Source organism: Equus przewalskii, chromosome 4 (assembly GCF_037783145.1).
Source record: "Equus przewalskii isolate Varuska chromosome 4, EquPr2, whole genome shotgun sequence".
Taxonomy (NCBI): domain Eukaryota; kingdom Metazoa; phylum Chordata; class Mammalia; order Perissodactyla; family Equidae; genus Equus; species Equus przewalskii.
The window spans coordinates 102554059-102572621 of NC_091834.1; the positions used below are offsets into that span (position 1 = coordinate 102554059).

At 54.0% G+C, this 18563-nt stretch overlaps 1 protein-coding gene across 19 annotated transcripts in view; it reads right to left on the minus strand.

Annotated features, from left to right (window-relative positions):
- Positions 1-18563, minus strand: part of PRKAG2 (protein kinase AMP-activated non-catalytic subunit gamma 2) — a 279715-nt gene that overhangs the window by 197005 nt on the left and 64147 nt on the right. For 15 of the 19 annotated variants that reach the window (XM_070616865.1, XM_070616864.1, XM_070616888.1 and 12 more), the window contains exons 2-3: positions 9267-9338; positions 1785-2064 (exon numbers count right to left, since the gene is read on the minus strand). In XM_070616865.1, the coding sequence (XP_070472966.1) occupies positions 1785-2064; positions 9267-9338 (352 nt within the window). Of the gene's footprint in view, positions 1-1758; positions 2065-9266; positions 9339-18563 lie in introns of all 19 variants that reach the window. The other 4 variants (XM_070616877.1, XM_070616884.1, XM_070616886.1 and 1 more) reach the window with 2 other exon arrangements.

An 18563-nucleotide genomic window follows, 5' to 3' on the forward strand; every position in this document is an offset into this window, starting at 1 on the left:
GTCATCCTGGAGTAGGGTGGGCCCTTAATCCAATACGACAGTTGTCCTTATAAGAAGAGGAGAGAAACACACAGACACAGACACAGAAGGGTGAACACCACGTGACGATGGAGGTGGAGGCAGAGATTGGAGTGACGCTTTTACAAGCCAAGGGACACCAAGGACTGCCAGCAACACCAGAAGCTGAGAGAAAGGCCTGGAACACACTCTGCTCTAGACTCTTCATGGGGAGCACGGCCCTACTGACATCTTGATTTTGGGTTTCTGGCCTCCCAAACTGTGAGAGGATAAATTTCTGCTGTTTAAGCCATGCAGTGTGGGGTACTTTGTTACGGCGGCCCCAGGAGACTGATACAACAACTTGGTTCTGTTGTCTCCAGCACAAGCATGACACCACCTTTGTAGAAACAGGACACCCTGATGCAGGTCTGGTCCCATGTTCCTCCTCTTAGAGCCAGTGCATGATGGAGTATTGGAGAATTTCAGGATTTCTGTCAGAGAAACTGGAGAAGCTCTCGAGGGCATTAGGAAGTCAGTGCCAGGACATACTCCGTATCGGGCTTCATATATAGTTCCCAACTGTATGTCACCCAATGTCTGTGTGAGGACCACTTTGTCATATGACATTTGTGCATTTAGGTTCGCTCATCGTAGCGGATGGCTTTAGGAGTATTATAAACAGTGGCCCATACCACCAAAAAAATTTAAAGGAAGAAGAGAGCCGCCCCTTTCATTTTAAGTCCTAGAGACTGAAATTGCACCCTGGGGCCTAGCCTTACAGATCACGTATAGCTCTAACCCACAGGTGTTGAGTGCAAACACAGCCTAGAAAGACAGGGAGACAACCCCAACCTCTGTTACCCAGGCAAGTCTGTTTTCCAAACCATAGTCTTCCCGAATGGGAACTCTGCAGGTCATCAGCAAGAAGTGGAAAGAGTAGAGAGATGCACTAAGACACAGGAAAGGCCGAGCCAGCCCTGGTGGTTTAGTGGTTAAGAATCAGGGCTTTTACCACCATGGCCTGGGTTCATTTCCCAGTTGAGGAACCACACCACCCATCTGTCGGTTGTTGGCCTGTGGTGGCAGCTCACACAGAGAATTAAACTAACAACTAGGATACACAACCGTGCACTGAAGCTTAAAAAAACAAAAAAAGACATAGGAAAGGAGAAAATAAACTTTACGGTTTGGGTTTACCTTGTATATTTCCAGCTATGATCAATGGCGCTGAGTGGAGAATATTTTATCCTTAGGCCACAAATACTCATGAGCCTTACGAACACACATTTCCTTCCCCTGTTTCTCTAGCAAATCACCCCCAGTTTCCCAGGGCCCAAAACAGAAAGTCAGGATTTGCCAGAAACAGGTGCCCTCAAATTCCCCAAATCTCAAGCCACGGGCCCTGGGGCCATGTTGGTTGGACTAGAGTGAGGTCTGGGCCTTAGCTTCACGCTGCTACTGTTTTTTAGAGAGGGCTGGAGGCCAATGTTTCATGTGGTTGTCCTTACAAGTCATACTGTGAGCATCCAGACGTTTACAGGTAACCCCCAGGCCATGCCATACCAGACGCATTAGTGTAGGAAAAAGTGACAGGTGGAAACCGACGCTGTTCTGGACGGAGATTTGTTCTCGGAGGATAGACACAGATATGTGGACTCAGCATCAAGTCCCTAACAGCCCCCCGGCCTGCTCCAGTGCCCTGCAGGTGGCAGTGCGGCCAAGTGGCCGTAGGAAGGTCCCCAGCAGGCCGGCACCCACCTGAAACAATAGCATCAATGTCTTACTTTTTCTGGAGCGGGAGAAGAACCTGATGCCCCCGGGCGAGGTAGACGGGTTGGAGTTGGGGGAAGACTCTTTGGACGAGGAGCGAAAGATCCCGCTGAAGCTCATGCGGCGAGGGGAGCGCGGCGGGGACTCCTGGTAGGAGAACGGGAACACAGTTTTGGGAGAGCCGGGGCTGGTCTTGGGCCTCACGGGAGCAGACACAGGGCTGGAGGGCCGGTGCTGGGGGCCCCTGGAGAAGAACCCTTTGGAGGGGCTGCCCGAGCTGAAGGGGCTGTCCGCCTGCAGAGAGACAGATAAATGATGAGGTCACTCTGAGTCCAGGCACTCAGACCTCAGACCTGTCACTATCCTACCTGTTCTCTGTCACCGAGCTGCTCCTCCACGGCACCCTGTCTGAGAAACAGTCCTAAGCTCTTCTACAAACAGAGGTGGCCACCAGTGGTCTGGGGGAAGCACCTGACCCAAGGATGGCCATCCACAGTCCGCAGGCTGGTCAGCACCGCCCAGAGGCCCATGGACCCCCGTCCAGCTCTCTGGAAGGGGCCTCCTGGAGGTGGGGAGGAGGACAGGAAAGGCAGTGGCGATGGTTCCAAACGACACACCTTCCCCTTTATCACGTCTGTGAGTCTGTCTCCAGGCCCTCACGTCTTGAGACCTCACATTTGTCCTTCTTAAGGTCTGACTATGCTAGAATAATGTTCTCTTGCCCTTCTTTGGAGGAAGAAACACAAATCACCAGGATCTGAAACACGGTGGGCCTGGGGCTCCATCCTGAGGGGACCCTGGTGCTAGGAGGTGATGAATTTTTCACCTCCAAGCTGCTTGGGCACTGGAATGACCAGGGCTGCTGACAGAGGTCTGGAAGAAAGTTAACAAGCTGAAAACCTCTGAGGCTTATTTATTGACGACTTGAAATTGTAGTTACGGTTTGAAAAGTGATTGGACTTGGTAACTTTAAGCCAAGGCCCCAACTCATAGACTTCGAGGAATATTGAACGTACCTTGCTGGTGTAGGAGCCTGAGGGCCTGGGTGTGACCCCAGCTCACCCTTCCCTGGGCCATCCCAGGTGTTACTCAGTCTTGCTAAGCCTCGGTCTCCTCTTGAGTAAAATGAGGAGTCAGCCGGCCACTCAGGGCCATCTGAAAGGACATGAGCACAGAACCCGATGGGTAGAAATTTTCCTCTGTACTTTACACTGCTGCCGTCTAACTGGTTAACCTGCAACCTAGGAGCTGGAAGGACCTCAGGGCTGACCCAGTTCTGCAGCAGGAAACAAGCGACTTGTCCACAGGGCTCTGGGGCAAGGATGAGGCCTGGGGAATCGTCCAGCACACTGAGACTCTAGGATGCCGCAGGGCTGGTAACCACAGGCGTGCTGAGAACATGGGCGAGAGCACCCCCTCAGAGTCGGCGCCTGGGTCCACAGTGGCCTCTGTCCGCTTGGGGTGCCTGCAGGACCCAGGACCCCTGTGAGTTCTTCCACCACCAGGGGGCGCCCCCAAACCGGGCTTGCAATTCCTTAAAGGACGCGATGCTCTCTCCGGGTGCCACCTTCAGTGCCCTCAACCACAAGTCCACTTCTCCCTGAGACTCTCCCCAGGATGCTGACGGGCCAGTGGGGCTGTAGGGAGGTGCACAGCCCTTCTCTGAGTGGGCCTCTGCACTGGGGGGGCGTGCACTACAACAGCCATATGACTCCAGCTCACCTCCTTAAAGAGAAGTTCAAGGTTTTCTTTTTCTAACAATTTAATAGGAAAGCATTTAGCCTGTCTGTCTCTAGACTATTCAGTTTTATCACCATCCCACCAACCTGTGGGACTTGAGCTTTCCGAAGCTTTTCCGAATCCTGAGCTAATTAACACGGAGAAGCTCTTCAAGTGGTGGGCTACGTGTGCCTGTGCACACAGGGTGGGAGGTGGCAGGAACAACACATACAAGCAATAGAGATGACCTACAGCGGGCTGGCACAATCAGGGATTCTGGACACAGAGACCAGAGTTTGAATCCTGGCTCAGTTTCCAGCAGTGTGGACGAGTGACTTAAGCTTCAGTGTCCTCATCTATCCAGTGGGGATACCAGGCCGATTCACAGCATTGTGAAGGTGACAGGAGAAACCACAGTGAAGCACCTGGCACAGTTCCTGGCACACGATAAGTACCTCACACATATTTAGTCAGCTCTCATCATGAACTTGGTACGAATAGATAGATCCTTGGTATTTATGGAACATCAGAGAGGCAGGGCTGAATACAGATGCCACGTGTGGTGCAACAACCTCATCCTTCTTTCAGGGGAAAGCACGAAGGCTCTTCAACAAGGGAATGGCACTGTCAGATCTATTTGGGGTAGACCATTCTGGTAGCCTCTCACCGTCACTCACTGAGGGCCACTGAGCCCAAAGCGAGAAGGTGCTGGCTGCCGGCAGAGTGAAGGCCACAAAGCTGGTAAGTGATGGAGTGGGACCTCAGGGCCCATGGCCTCAACCCTCACACCACATCCCTCCTGAGAGCAGCAGAAACAGCTGGGAGGGGAGGCAGCCTGGAAGACGTGAAATGGAAGAGGAGGCAGGGTCAGGTTCGAGGGCAGAGGCAGAGAGTCAAGCTGGGAACCGCTTGAGAGGCTAACCTACAGACGGCCTCCTTGCTTACTTGCTCGTCGTGCTGCACTTGAGCTGTGCTGGGGGAGGAGGGAAGAGAGCTGAGCAAATGCTGACGTTCGGTTCTGTGGCGGGAACGAGGACGGAGGGAAGGTTAGGGTCCCCACGAGGTCAGGGAGAATGGCAGGCAAGACAGCTGCCTTGAGAATGAAGCAGATGGAGAAAGTTTCCAGGGGGTGAAGCTGAATCAAAGACGCCCCTGAAAGCTGATGGCCTGTGGACAGGCCGGTTGGCAGAGGCGGCCCAGAGCCGGGAAAGAGGCAATGGAGCAGGGAAGCCCAAACAGAGAGCCCATCACTCAGGTCACAGGGAACGCTGAGCCAAATGCCACCAGAAAGGGCCTTGGGGCCAGTTGGAACCTTATTTGATGGGCAAGGGGGGAGCCCTAAGAGTCTCCTGACTGGGATTCCTTTCTGTACTCAGAATCACAGGCCAACCGAGTCAGGCACTCAGCCGTCAAGCCTGAGGAGGGAGCCCCAGAAAGCAGAACTTCCCCGAAAATGGCCCAACAACGGTGGCTGTGGCTGGCTCAGCCTTCGCCACGGGGAACCGCGCCAGCTAATCTTGCTCCCAGACAATGAGAAAATGAGCCGGCGGGTGGAGGACGCCCTCTCCCTCCCCCAGTCTGGGCGGGTGGGTGACACAGATGACGGGCACCAATCAGAGCTGCCAGGGACAGGGCCTCACTCATGCCTTAATGCCTTTTAGCAAGCCGCAATAACACAATACTTTGATCAATGTAATTGGATGATTCCCTGGGTTTGGATGAACAAAAGGGGCCCGGAGGCCCCCAAGCATGTGCCCGGCTCTGCGGGAGCTAACGGGGAGCGGATACTCCAGCTGTCTGCTCCCAGCAGAGCTCCGCAGACAGGGCCATTTGTCACGCTGCTGCTAGAGGACAGCTCAGGTGAGGGCCAGGCTGGTGGTGCTCGGATCTTAGCTGTGTCTTAAGGATGCAGAAAAGAGAAGAAGAAGGTTGCAGGTATGTGACAATGAGTGAAGAGTCCAGTAGGGCCAGCTTCAGAAGTGACTGACAGAACTGGACATTGGGCCTCTCCTCGGAGCTTGAGGGATGTGGACATGGACGAAGGTCACAGATGAAGGGCACCAGGAAGAGGAGCCCGAGTAAGAAGAAATCTCGAGATGAGGGTCGTTGGGTCAGGGAGCCCTTCCCTTGGAGCCCGACCCCCGCTGGGGAGGTGGGGGGAGCGCTGGGATGCGGAGCCGAGGGAGTCTCATTCAGGGGCCCAGTGAGCTGATGGCAGGGCAGCTCCAGCCTGAGGCCGTGTGTGGTCCAGACAGAAAGGACTGGTATTCTCGGGAGAGGAGCCAGGAGGAACACGGAGAGCAGAGTTCTTCTACAGAGCCAGCCTGGACAGAAAAGCCCACGTCATGTCTAAAGCCCAGCCAAGTGCAACATCCCAGGGTTCAGGTACATGGATGCACGTGCACCTCTTCACGGTGCCCTAAAGTGGCTGTGCTGTCCTGAGGTCACACCTGCATTCCCAGACCTCCCTTGAGCACGTGCCCTGTGCCAGGCCCCATCCTATGTCTGCCACAGAAACAAGCTCACTGAATGCTTCTATGGAGAGGTGAGCACTGGCTTCACCCCAGGTTTGCCAGTGGGGAGAGGGTTCAGAGAGAATGTCTTATTCCGGGTTACATGGAAGGTAAATCATCGGGAAAGACGAACAGAGATGATGAGCTCCCAGTCCCAGGATCACGGGATGCAGACAGGAAAACCCCTGGTCATTTATGGGGGGTGGGGTGCCCGGGCACTCCGTAGACTGCCCCAGCTGCCAGGCCATGCTGGCTGACCCGGGGATTGCAATGGTGTTGAACGATCCCGAAGATATTGACTGGCACTGACCTTGCTCCAGATGTTGGCCTGGGGGCCACACACCAGAGCTGTGCAGTCAAAGTGACCAGAAGCTCCTGCACGAAGACGTGTTACGTGACAAAGAGCTGCCAGCTCTGGGAGAGGGACATCAGACAGCGGGGTGAGGTGGAGACCTGGGAAACCCTGGATCAAATGATGTTCGGGACTGCTGGGTTGGTGTCCTCAAGTAAAGAAAACCTATCATGGGAAGTTCAGATGTAGCCCATGCACTTAACGCTGTGTGGGCACCTAGAATGCCAAGTGTCCAATTCATACTTAGCTTGGCAGCCAGCCAAGATTTTCAGTCACCACTACCCAAGAACACAGAGTTCCCTAAGGAGACGGAGATCTTGGTCACAGGGTGCAAAGATGCAGAGACACGCCAGGACAGGCAGGAAACACTGATGTGGTACCTGTCCAGCTGAGGATGCTTCCCTGCATGGCCTGTCCCACTGGCCACAGTTCCAAGTGTCCAGACGCAGGGCAACATACTGGGCTAAGCATCAAGCCACCAGGACTCGGACCCGGCTCAAGTATGAAGCCATGATGTGACCACGGGAAAGTCTTTTCACCATTGTGAAGTCCAGTTTCTTCATTTTAAAAATAAATGTATGTGCTGCATGAGACCCCAGGACCTTTACACAAGTCTAGGAAGGAAGTCTCAGTAATGATGGAGATTAACGTTTCCCATCAACCTGGTGGGATGGGAGATGTGGAGTTAGATTTAAGTTAGTTTACACCAAAGTAAGAAATGTGATCACATCTTTAACATCCAACTTCACAGTTGCAAGTTCACACCCATCCACGCTTGTGGAAGTGGAAGTGATCCAGACGCCCTCACATGGGGTATGTCATAAATCCACCAAGGCTCCTGGGGGCAGAGTGTCACGCCCTGCACTGCCTCTGTTCTGCCGTTCCCAGCTGTCCCTCCTCGGGTCCAGCAGCAGCTCCTGCAGCGCCCCCTCCTATTTCCTGTTCTCACTGCCTCTCTCTCGCCTCCCATCATCACGTCCTCAGAAAGGGCTAGACGTCGGGACAACCTAAACCACGCTCTCCTTCGTGGGCGTGCTTACATTTTGAGTGGAATTTGGCAGGTGAGGAGGGAAGCCCTTCCAAGGCAGTTTGGGAATTATTCTCGGTGGACAGTCGCCTGACTGCTATCAAAAGGCCGGCTATGTCGCTATAATTCAAGATCGCATCTAACGGAAAGTAGAACTGCCGAGGTTCCAGGTCAGGAGGAGGTAACTAACGCCTGCGCTCTGCGGGAGGGCAGGGGCGGGAGTGGGGAGGCCAAGGAAAGGTCACGGGCAACGAGGTCCCAAGCACCCCCCGCCTCCACTGTTCACCACGCAAACAGCCTCCATCGAGGCCCTGTCTCCAGAGGCCACAAGATGAGGGACCACTGCCCTCCCAGGTAACCAGGCGCTCTGGCCCTCTGTCTCCTGCAGTCTGTGCCACACGCTGGGCTGTCAGCCTGTCCAGAACATTCGCTGCCATCTGCGGAGTCTGGTCTCCTCTCCCAGCCAGACCAACAGGCGGGCGAGTCCACATTCCCAACAGCATCATTACGATGTCCTGCAACGTCCTGAGGACACGCTGGGGGCGCAGGAACCCTCGCGGTCCTTTTCTCCCCAGAAAGGACTCGACTCATTTGTGAGGAAGACTTCACTCTGGAATCCCCTGGGGGCCACCATCGGGGGCTGGAGGGAGGTGGCCAGGTGAAGCCCCAGCCCTCGTCAGGTATGTTTACTGCATTTGCAATTCCTCTTAGGTGTTCGCTTAAAGAAAGGCCTGCACAGAGTCCACCACTTGGGGAACCCTGAGCCTGTCAGGAGGGTGACCCAGCCCTGCGCCCACCGGCTCCCTCAAGTCCCCCTGGACATGGGGCCTGAAGACATTTGCAGGCTGGGCCACAGGAACTGCTCATCAGGCTGCCCGTTCAGGGCAGGGAGCTGAGGCCAACCGAGCCCCACAGGCCTGAGCCAACTTGTTGATTCAGTTGTGTACAATTCAAAATGCTTCGTGACTAGACCAGCTTTTTCCAGCTTTGGAACTCCTGCCCCCACCCTAGCTCGCAGCTCCAGGCCCCAGACTTCAGCGTGGCTCTGCATCTCTGCTCCGGGTCACTGCTCCCCGGCACCCCTATAGCTAGGCCCCTTCCTGAAGCCACCTCCCACCAGGGCCATGGGTAACAGGGGACTTGCCACCAAGCTCTCTGCCCCACCCTCCCTCTCGACAGCAGGCTGCCCTGACCTCCCCTTCCTCGCCATGGCCACCCCAGCCCTCACGGGATGCGCACTCCTTCTCGGCTGCCTGACCCTACACAGCCACCAGCCTTGGTGAGACACCGCTTCCTAAGGAGGACAGACTGCCTGGGAGAGGGCAGGATGTGGGCTAAAGACAGGAAAGGAAAAGTGAGAAGGAGGATGAAAGGGAACGAGGGGCTCAGGAAGGGGCGAGGGTGGGGGCAGAACGAGGTGAAGCAGAGGAGAGGCGTGGCGGGAGAAGGAGGCCCCGTGTGCCACAGGACAAGCTGAAAGCCACCAATGGCCTCCAAGCCTCGATGTTACTGACGCTTTCAGCCTCCACTCTGTGCTAATTAGCGCCTCGGGCACTTGACTCATTGTTGATTTTCCGTTACCCCTGCCCACTTTGCGGAGTCAGGCGGGCCACAGTGGGGCCCAGAGGGAGAAGAGAAAGGAGTGAAGCCCAGGAGGCTGTCAAATTGGACAGCTGGGCAGGTGTGAGGGACATGGCCACAGGAGGTGAGCCATCCCACGTGGGCTCAGCAACAGCCAGGCGCGAGGATGGATGTGCAGGTGGGGGTGCGGGTGGACGTGCAGGTGGGAGCACAGGTGGATGTGTGTCTGGGGTCTTGCTGAGGGTGTCCTGCCCCCTTGGCACCTCGGGTGAGCCATGAGAAGCTGGGAGAAAGGTGGCCTTACCTTACGAGAAGAGTGCTTTTCTGAACTCTCCAGGTCTCCATCCAGGAGCGGCATGGCAAAGGAACTCAGGTCCTAGGAAGGAAGAGAGCATGTGGTCAATGACAGTGGCCCTCAGGTGCCCATCTGGCCTCGTCCAGGGGCTGCACATGGCTCCACCTGTGTTATCATCACCCCCTTCCTGAGTCCTCCTTATAAACACCAACCACTAGGGGGGACATAGATGACAGGGTAGAAGGATGGGGTGGAGACGCGCTAGCCCCCCTCAGAGATCCTGACCACCCCCTACATTCCCTTCCAGAATGTGAAACCACTCCCTCCTGTCACCCAGGAAAGCAGCAAGGGAGAGGAGCCCGTGACTAAGGGCAGGGAGGGAAAAAGCCCAGGGGAAAGCCGGAGCGGAGGGGGAGCCCCATCTCGGTGCTTTCGGGAGTGGCCAGTGGGCAGGACTTCATCTCATGACAAACGGGGGACCTTGCGGAAGTGGTCCAAGGATGTGCGCCTTCCTGAGAAAGATGACAGGGGCCGCATGGGGGGGGGGTGCTGGTGGCTGTGGCAAAACAGTCAGTAAAGACAGATGACACAGCGGCCGAGGGGAATGTCTGGGGGCGGGGTAGCTGGCCACAGACTCGTCACGTCTAAAATGGAGGCATCATTTTACCCCCAGCCCTGCTCCCCCTTTCTCCTGTATCTGCCTAAACCCCTCCACAGCCCAGGCAGAAACCCCACCTGGGCAGTCCTCAACCCGGAGCACAGGAGAACCGACATCCTCAACCTTTTTTTTTTTTTTCTTTTTCCCTTTTTTATCGTGGTAAAATACACATAACATAAAATTTACCGTCTTAACTATTTTAAGTGCACAGTTCAGTAGTGTCACGCACATTCACATGGTTGTGCAACCAACCTCCAGATCTCTTTTCATCTTCCCAAACAGAAACTCTGTCCCCATTCAACTATGCCCCACTCCCCCACCCCCAGCCCCGGCACCTCCATTCTACTTTCTGTCTATGAATCTGTCGACTCTAGGGACCTCATATGAGTGCAATCACACGGTATTTGTCCTTTGGTGACTGACTTATTTCACTTAGCATAATGTCCTCAAGCTTCATCCATGTTGTAGCGTGGGTCAGAACCTCCTTCCTCTTCAAGGCTGAATAATGTTCCAGTGTATGGATAGCCCACATTGTCTTTATCCATTCATCCATCAGGAGACAACTGGGTGGCTTCCACTGTTTGAATATTGTGACTAATGCTGCTATAAACATAGTGTTATGAGTTGAATTGTGTCCCCCTCAAAATTCATAAGTTGAAGTTCTAAGACCCCCGTACCGCAGAATGTGACTGCATTTGGTAAAAAGGTCTTTGAAGAGGTAATTAAGGTAAAATGAGGTCCCATGGTGGGCCAGCCCCATGGCGTAGTGGTTAAGTTCAGCATGTTCTGCTTTGGCAGCCCGGGTTTGGATCTCAGGTGCGGACCTACACCACTTGTCAGCCTTGCTGTGATGGCAACACACATATAAACTGGAGGAAGACTGGCAGAGATGTTAGCTCAGGGCTAATCTTCCTCAAACAAAAAGGAGGAAGATTGGCAATAGGTGTTAGCTTAGGGCTAATCTTCCTCAGCAAAAAAAGAAAAGAAAAGAGAAGAGGTCATATGGGTGAGGCCCTAATCCAATAAGGCTGGTGTCCTTATAACAAGAGAAGATTAGGACACAGACACGGAAGGAAGACAATATGAAGGCACAGAGAGAAGAGACCATCTACGAAGTCTCTGAAGAAACCAACCCTGCCAACACCTTGATCCTGGACTTCCAGCCTCCAGAACTGTGAGAAAATAAATTCCCGTGGTTTAAGGTCCCTAGTCTGTGGTCCTTTGTTACGGCCCCAGCAAAGTAACACAAGCATACCAACATCTCTGAGACTGTTCTCCAACTGCTCCAAGCCCTTCCCTCCCTCTGGGCTTTGCAGCTCTTCCTGCCCTCCACCCCCAGCCCCCCAACCCCGGTTCACAGGGGGAACTCCTATTGTCATGAAAAGCCCAATTCAAATATTCTCTCTGGCCCGGACCACCCTCAGGCGGAATTAATTCTTCTCTGATCTGTGTTCCCACAGTACCTTCATTACAGACTTACACACTCTATCGGGATCATTTATCAGTCTATTGCTCTAAGTAGACTTTGAATCCATCCAGGGCAAGGGGAAAGCTATTCATCTTGCTGTTCTGTGCCTGCATCTGCCCGGGGTGCAGCAGGTGTGCAAAAGGGCTTGGATCAGCTCCTGGACAAAGCACCCCTTCCCCCAGCAGCAAGCGTGGGGGGATGCGGCGACTGTGCCGATGGACTGGCAGACGGCAGGCCCCCCCTGCTGCAGGTCACTGAGGAGTGAGGAGGAACTGGGTGTGGGCGCTGATCTCCCAGTTTAATGAGAACATTCCTCTCTGGTTTCAAATAATCATCACCCTCTAACATTTGCTCAGCACGGCGGTCTCCACGCACGAAGGTCTTTTCACAAACACTCATTTGTTCCTCATGGAACCATCACGCTCCAGCAACCGAGGCCCACATGGTGAATGACTCAGGCCCAGACTGCCCCGAAGAGCCGAGAGTGGGAAGCGGGCTGGCTCCTGTCACAGGCCGCCTGCCGCCCCCCGGCCACCAGGACGGAGCTGCAGCAGGTCCCGTGCAGCTGTTTCCCACCAGAGAGAGCTCAGGAAGGTAGCAAACCTACCGAACCCTGCCAGGCCCGGGGCTCGGCACTGGCGCGTGCTCAGTCAAGCATCCCTACAGGGAAGTTCCTTGGCCAGAGCAGTGGCCTTGCTGGAAGGCTCCTCCAGCCCACATTCCACAGTCCATGATTCTAATCTCACCTCTCGGCTCCCAGAGCTTACCAAGAAATAGCGCGCACCTTGGAGGCCAGGGGTGGGCAAGCTAACTGCAGCTGTGGCCACGAGACTCAGCTGGCAGAGCCACTGGGACCCGTCTCTGAGCCCAGCTGATGTTCCAGAAGGCCCAGGCTCCCGGAACTCACCCTGTTATGCAATTTCTAAATTTTAAACTCCCACCAGAGCTTCATGCGTTCCTCACCACCTTGTCCACTCCTCGCCCCATCCCTGGACTTCCTCATTCCGCCACCAGCCAGTCAGGCCCTTCCTGGGTGCTCGGCGGGCGTTTCACTGGGAATATTGAAGCGCCAAGAAAAGTTTCAGACCTGGTTTCTGCCCAGAGATAGCTTCATGGTCTGGGGTTGCCATCAGCTGCACACACTCTGTGTTGCACCTTGACCACACACTCTGGAGATGAGTAGCAGGGTCTTTGGGGAAAGGGAATTTTCAGGATTTGGGCTGATAAAGTCACCTGCCAAGAAAGCATCAGGACAAAAGAGAAAAGCCCCAGGTTTGAGAAAATTCCCGAGATGTGAGCTGACCTAAAAAGTAGTTCCTTTAGTCCCCGTCCCTATTCTTATTCAGAAATTCAGGCAAAAGCCAAAAGTCTACCACAAAAAAGTAAAGTATCAGCAACAGCACTGTCATTAATCTGCCATTGGTATGTCCTTCTTAAATCTTCCAAACGTTGCCTCATTTGGTCCTTAGAGCAGCCCATACAAGCAGGAAAGGCAAGTGGTATCATCCCAGGCTATAGATGAAGATACTGAGGGTCAGAGAGGTTAAGCCACTTGCCCAAGGCCAGACAACCAGACACTAGCAAGCAGGGCCTATAACCAAGGTCCACCCACTCCCAGCTCAGCCTCTTTCTATTAAATTCCACCACCTCCTTGGGGTGGCTCAGCGCCAGCAACAAAAACCAACTTGGTGTCAGAGGCTGTGAAAATATAGAGCTCTTCCACACAAAACGAGTATCGTTGGCACAGTGAGACCTCAGGGGAAGAGGAAGAATGGATGAGGATTTGTACAGCTCAATGATTCATTCCCAAGGCAGCTTACCATACTAACTTTCTCTTTAAGGTCTACCTTTTTTTTTTTTTTTGAGGAAGATTAGCCCTGTGCTAACATCCACCGCCAATCCTCCTCTTTTTGCTGAGGAAGATTGGCCCTGAGCGAACATCTGTGCCCATCTTCCTCTATTTTATATGTGGAACACCTGCCACAGCATGGATTAACAAGCAGTGTATAGGTCCACACCTGGGATCCAAATTGGCAAACCCTTGGCCTCAGAAGTGGATCATGTGAACTCAAACACTACACTACTGGGCCGGCCTCTTGCTCTTTTTTTTTCGTTTGAGGGTTGCCGCCAGGGCATGGCCACTGACAGATGAGTGGTGTAGGTCCGAGTGCTTGGGAACCAAACCTGGGCTGCCAAAGCAGAGTACACCGAACTTAATCCTAAGGTTTACTTCTTAACTGAAAGGCATTCACGCTGATGCTGCAAAGAACAGAAAAGTATCAAGTATCCAGTACCAAATGCAATCACTGCACCTTCTGGCATGTCTACGCTCTGTATAGTTCGGGGTCTTATTTACAGCTCCCCTAGGCCCCACCCCCACCACTTATCCCAACATTTCTCCATAAGAGAATGAACTTTATACTGTCTACAGCCAACTGACTTGTGAGTTCTTGAAGGACGGGGGCTATTTTACTCTTGCTTTACCCTCGACGGGAGGTGCTAAGTGAGCGTGTATGGATGAGCTAGAGTTCTGCCCTTTCTGCATCTCTGATGCTTTGTCTCACAGAACTCCTTTGTTGACGCAGCTGGGACACCCCAGAAAGAGGGCTGAGGAAAGTCACATACGGGACAAACAGAACGGCTGCCAGCGTTAGGGCCCCGGCTGCACCTGAGGGCCAACGAGGGGTCTTAAATGTCAGGGTCACGACAGAACATTCCTGTGAAGTTAACAGGGGTTTGATTCCTACCGAGGAAGGAACACATCTAGGATGGTTTTCATTCTCTGCTCTCGCTGAGCAGACCCGAGGACACACAGCGCCAGCCACACCTGGAGCTACTCTGGGCTGCGGAACAGCTGCCCGAGTGTCCTGTCTAGGCACACACTGTCCAGCATCCCCTGCAGGCAGGAACACGGCCGTTCACAAGACAGAGCTGGGAGGCCGAGCTCCAGCCCGGCTCCATGGGTTACCATCTGGGGGATCCCGGGCTCGTCTGAACGCAGGTTCCCGTCTGTCAGATGAGAGGGTTTGACTCGATAATTTGGAAGATGCCGTTTAGCCCACACATTCTGTTTTCACCTGTGGAACTCGACAGCAGGTGGACCAGGAGCATTTTGACAGAGGACTGCTGTTGAGAATAAACTGCATCTTCTCATCTTCTGTGATTAGTCACAAAAGTAATTTTCTCCTTTTCTCAAACTACCAGATAATCCCCACTGCTCTCGAAGCTCAGGGCTTTGGGCAGGGTCTCCGTGAGCAGGGGCCACAGCAGCGGGCGAGGGCGGCCCGTTTCCTCAGGGACCCCTCACCGGTGAGGCGGGGACGCCGGCGCATCTGGCTGCCTTAACGCGCGTCTCCACCCGCTTCTTAAGGGCTAGCCTCTGGCTCCTCAATCTCTAAGGTCTCTCAAGCTTCAGCACCTGGGTCGTCAGGACAACTGCAGGTACGTCCCCGCAGAGGCAGGCACCGGGCGATTCTGGAAAAGCCAGGTCCTCAGAACCACAGGTACCGGGTCACTCAGGTCCCCACCCGCCTCCTCTCCGCCCTGTCACGAACTCAGGTGAACTGCTCGCACGATTCACCTCGTCTGCACCTCGTGGCTGGAAGGTCGCCTCCTGAGGTGTGGGCCTTGCGAGCCCCTCAGGTGGGGGCACAAATGAGGTGTCCCCCGACTGCCTGGCGTGACTCAATCTCTCAAAACCGCCAAACGGATGGTTCTTGGTACCAGGGGGCAGGGGGGACCAGAGCCCAGTCAAACGGAGCCTCTGATGACCATCCACGTTCTATAACCGCCTCCAACAAACAAGAGCTAACCTGGACCACTGGAGCTGGGCACCGGGGGAGGGACGCGGCCACGTCACAGAAAGCCTAAGCTTAACTCTCGGAGAAGCTCCGGACGTCTCATGAATTCCGCAGAAACCATGATGGCATCATGGTTTCTGACTGCCATCTGAGAGACTTCTTGACGTAAAAAAGAAAAGAAAACCATTGTTTTTCCCTCCTGCGGCCACCTTCCCCGCCTCCTGTCCACCTGGTGGTCCCACTGATTCCCACAGGTGGCTCAGATGGCCCACGGCCAAGGGTGCCTGATGACCGTCTCTCACGCTTCACGTAGGCCTGGAATCAGGTTGAGAAGGTTCTGCAGAGACTCTCACCATTAGAGAGCGGTCCCCATCCGTCTCCCAAGCAGAAAGACGGGAGGAGGAGTAACCGGTGGATGCAGCTCTGAAGAGGGATTACGAGGTGTGGGCTCCCCCTCGAGACTCTGCTCTCGTCTTGCTAAAAGGCAGCTGGGCCCTGCCCGCCTTAGGCAGCCTCTGCTTGACCAGAGCTACAGGGAAGCTTGGAAGGTGCCCGCGGTCTCCTGGCTTTGCAGTGGAGAATGTGGTGCAGAGCGAAGGGGCCTCGGCCCTGGCCTCCAGGGACCTGCACTCTGGGGGGCCTGAGGGCCCCTGATCCAATTCCCAGGGCCCTCTCTCAAGCCCATCCTAGCTCAGGCCCCCCAAGTGACCTCTCAAAGGCAAATGTCCCGGGGCAGGCCCGGTGGTGCAGCAGTTAAGTGTGCACGTTCTGCTTCTTGGCGGCCCGGGGTTTACCAGTTTGGATCCCGGGTATGGACATGGCACCACTTGGCAAGCCATGCTGTGGCAGGCGTCCCATGCATAAAGTAGAGGAAGATGGGCATGGACGTTAGCTCATGGCCAGTCTTCCTCAGCAAAAAGAGGAGGATTGGCAGCAGTTAGCTCAGGGCTAATGTTCCTTAAAAAAAAGAAGGCAGATGTCCCCAGGCCAGGTTGAGTCCAGCCTCTGTTAACCCCTCAGGGTTAGGAACTTTAATCAACCCAGCTTCTCGTCTTCTTCCAGCCCGAGTTCCCCCCAGAAGGGAGTGGGAGGGCCAGGGTGGTGGAGGCTACAGGGGGTCTGGGTCAGCTGACGGTCAGTGAGGAGGGCGGCAAGTGCCTAGGGAGGGCCCAGGAGACACAGGGAGGAGCCAAGCCCACGGTCTACTGCAGCCCTCTCCGCACAGACCACCAACAGGCGTCTTCCAGCTCCCTTCAACAGGCACAGCCTTGTTGCGTGTCGCTGCCTCAATCCAGAACAATCCAAATCTCCACAGGCGGGACTTTAGACCCAAGCCAGGTGGCGGAAGGAGGGAGATGTTACAGAAGAGGGAGCTTCTGCCTCCAGACCTCAGCATCAACTCCTGCCTGAGTTTCTACTTGCTGGCCTGCCCATGGATGTAGGACTTGCTAGCCCCACAAATGCATGAGCCAATTCCTTAAAACAAATCCCTTAATACGTATATATTATATAATAATGTATTTATATGCTAATTATACATTATGTATACTTAACATATTAGCAACGTAATAATATACATTAAGGATATATAACATATATGGATATTAATTTAAAAATTTTTTCCCTTTATTTATTTATTTTTTGAGGAGATTAGCCCTGAGCTATCATCTGCTGCCAATCCTCCTGTTTTCGCTGAGGAAGATTGGCCCTGAGCTAACATCTGTGCCCATCTTCCTCCATTTTATATGTAGGATGCCTACCACAGCATGGCTCTGTAAGCAGTGCATAGGTCCGCGCCTGGGATCTGAACCAGCGAACCCCTGGTTGCTGAAGCAGAGAGTGTGAACTTAACTGGTGCGCCACCAGGCCAGCCCTGTATACTAATATTACATATTAATATTCATATATGTATATTACAGATTCATATAGGATCTCTCTCTCTCTCGCCTCTTGGTTCAGTTTCTTAGGAGAACCCCAACTGACATGGAGTCCTGGACCTCCTCCCCCTGCGCTGACCTTGGACGAGAGTCTAGGGGCAGGAAGATGGCAGTTTACGGGCTCTCAGCTGCCCCGGGAAGGTGAGTGGGGCCCACTCGGTTGGCAGGGGCCTCTGCACAGACAGCAGAGCCTCGACTTTGCCAAGGGCCACGCAAAATCCCCAAAGGAAATGACTGGATGAGAGGATACAGATGGATGTGAAAGGTCGTCCATATGGGCTTGCTCAGTGAAAAACAGGAACCAGCCTCAACAGGCCCATTTTCACTGTCATGGAAGAACGTTTCCAGTACATAAAGGAGAACAGCAGGCTTAGAAAAGTCCCACAGTCACAGTATGGCCACATTTCTTGGAGCCTCGCTTGTGAACGGGGGCAGTCACTCTTACGTCACTTGTTGGTAAGTGTCACATGAGTTTCTGCCCGGCATCCGTGTGATAACTAAGGCCTTTCTCCCTCTGACCACCCGCAGTCAGTTGACAGCAAGGACCACGTCTTATTCACCTGAGTGACTCACTCCTCCTCAGCACCAGGCACTCGGCCGGACTCAAATGAAAGTTTGTCTTTCCCAAACAAAATGAATACTGGCAAAGGTGCTAATGTGCTCATTCACAGTAAAGTATAAATGACAGAGGGCAGCTCAGAGGGCAGTAAACACAAGGACCTTATGACAAGGGCATGACGTCCTAGTGGGACATCTTGGGTCACTTAGGCCTTCTGAAGGCAAGGACAGACTGAGTGAGCCATCTGTGAGAGGACAGATGGCCCTTAATTTCTAGGGTTGTTTTCAACTCTGACATTCTACAATTTTACTAAGACAAACCTTAAGATAGGGTCTGAAAAGACCAAGTCTGGGTTTCTGGAGAGGGTTAATTTACCCACAAATAAAATGCCAAACCACCAACCAAGACTGGTAGTCTTGGTGTTGAACCCTCTGAGGGTGCCCCACACTGCCTGGCCAGCTGGACGACTCTGGTCATTGGGGCTCCCACACTTGAATGTCCTCTTCATGAAGGAAAAAACCAACCACGAGGGAGAATGGAGGTGCTGCTGGGTGTTCCCCACAGACCCAATGGCCATGGTCAGACTCGTGGCCTTAGACAGCTGGCCTCCCCACCTGCCCTGCCCAATGTCCCACAGGCAGTGCTGGCACCGCAGGGAAAAAACAGGCGGTTTGGGTCTATGCTTGAAGACAAACTGCAGGAGGGAACACCACAAATTAGAATAAAATTGGGCACCCAGGGAACATTTTTATAAGGTCACAGCGCTGTGGGCTGGCTCCAAGACACACCCTCCCCTACGCAGGAGGATCTTGTCCCAGAGCCAGGGCTTGGAGACCTCATTTCTGCTCCCAGCCACCCACCCACTGTGGCTCTGGGACTCGGCC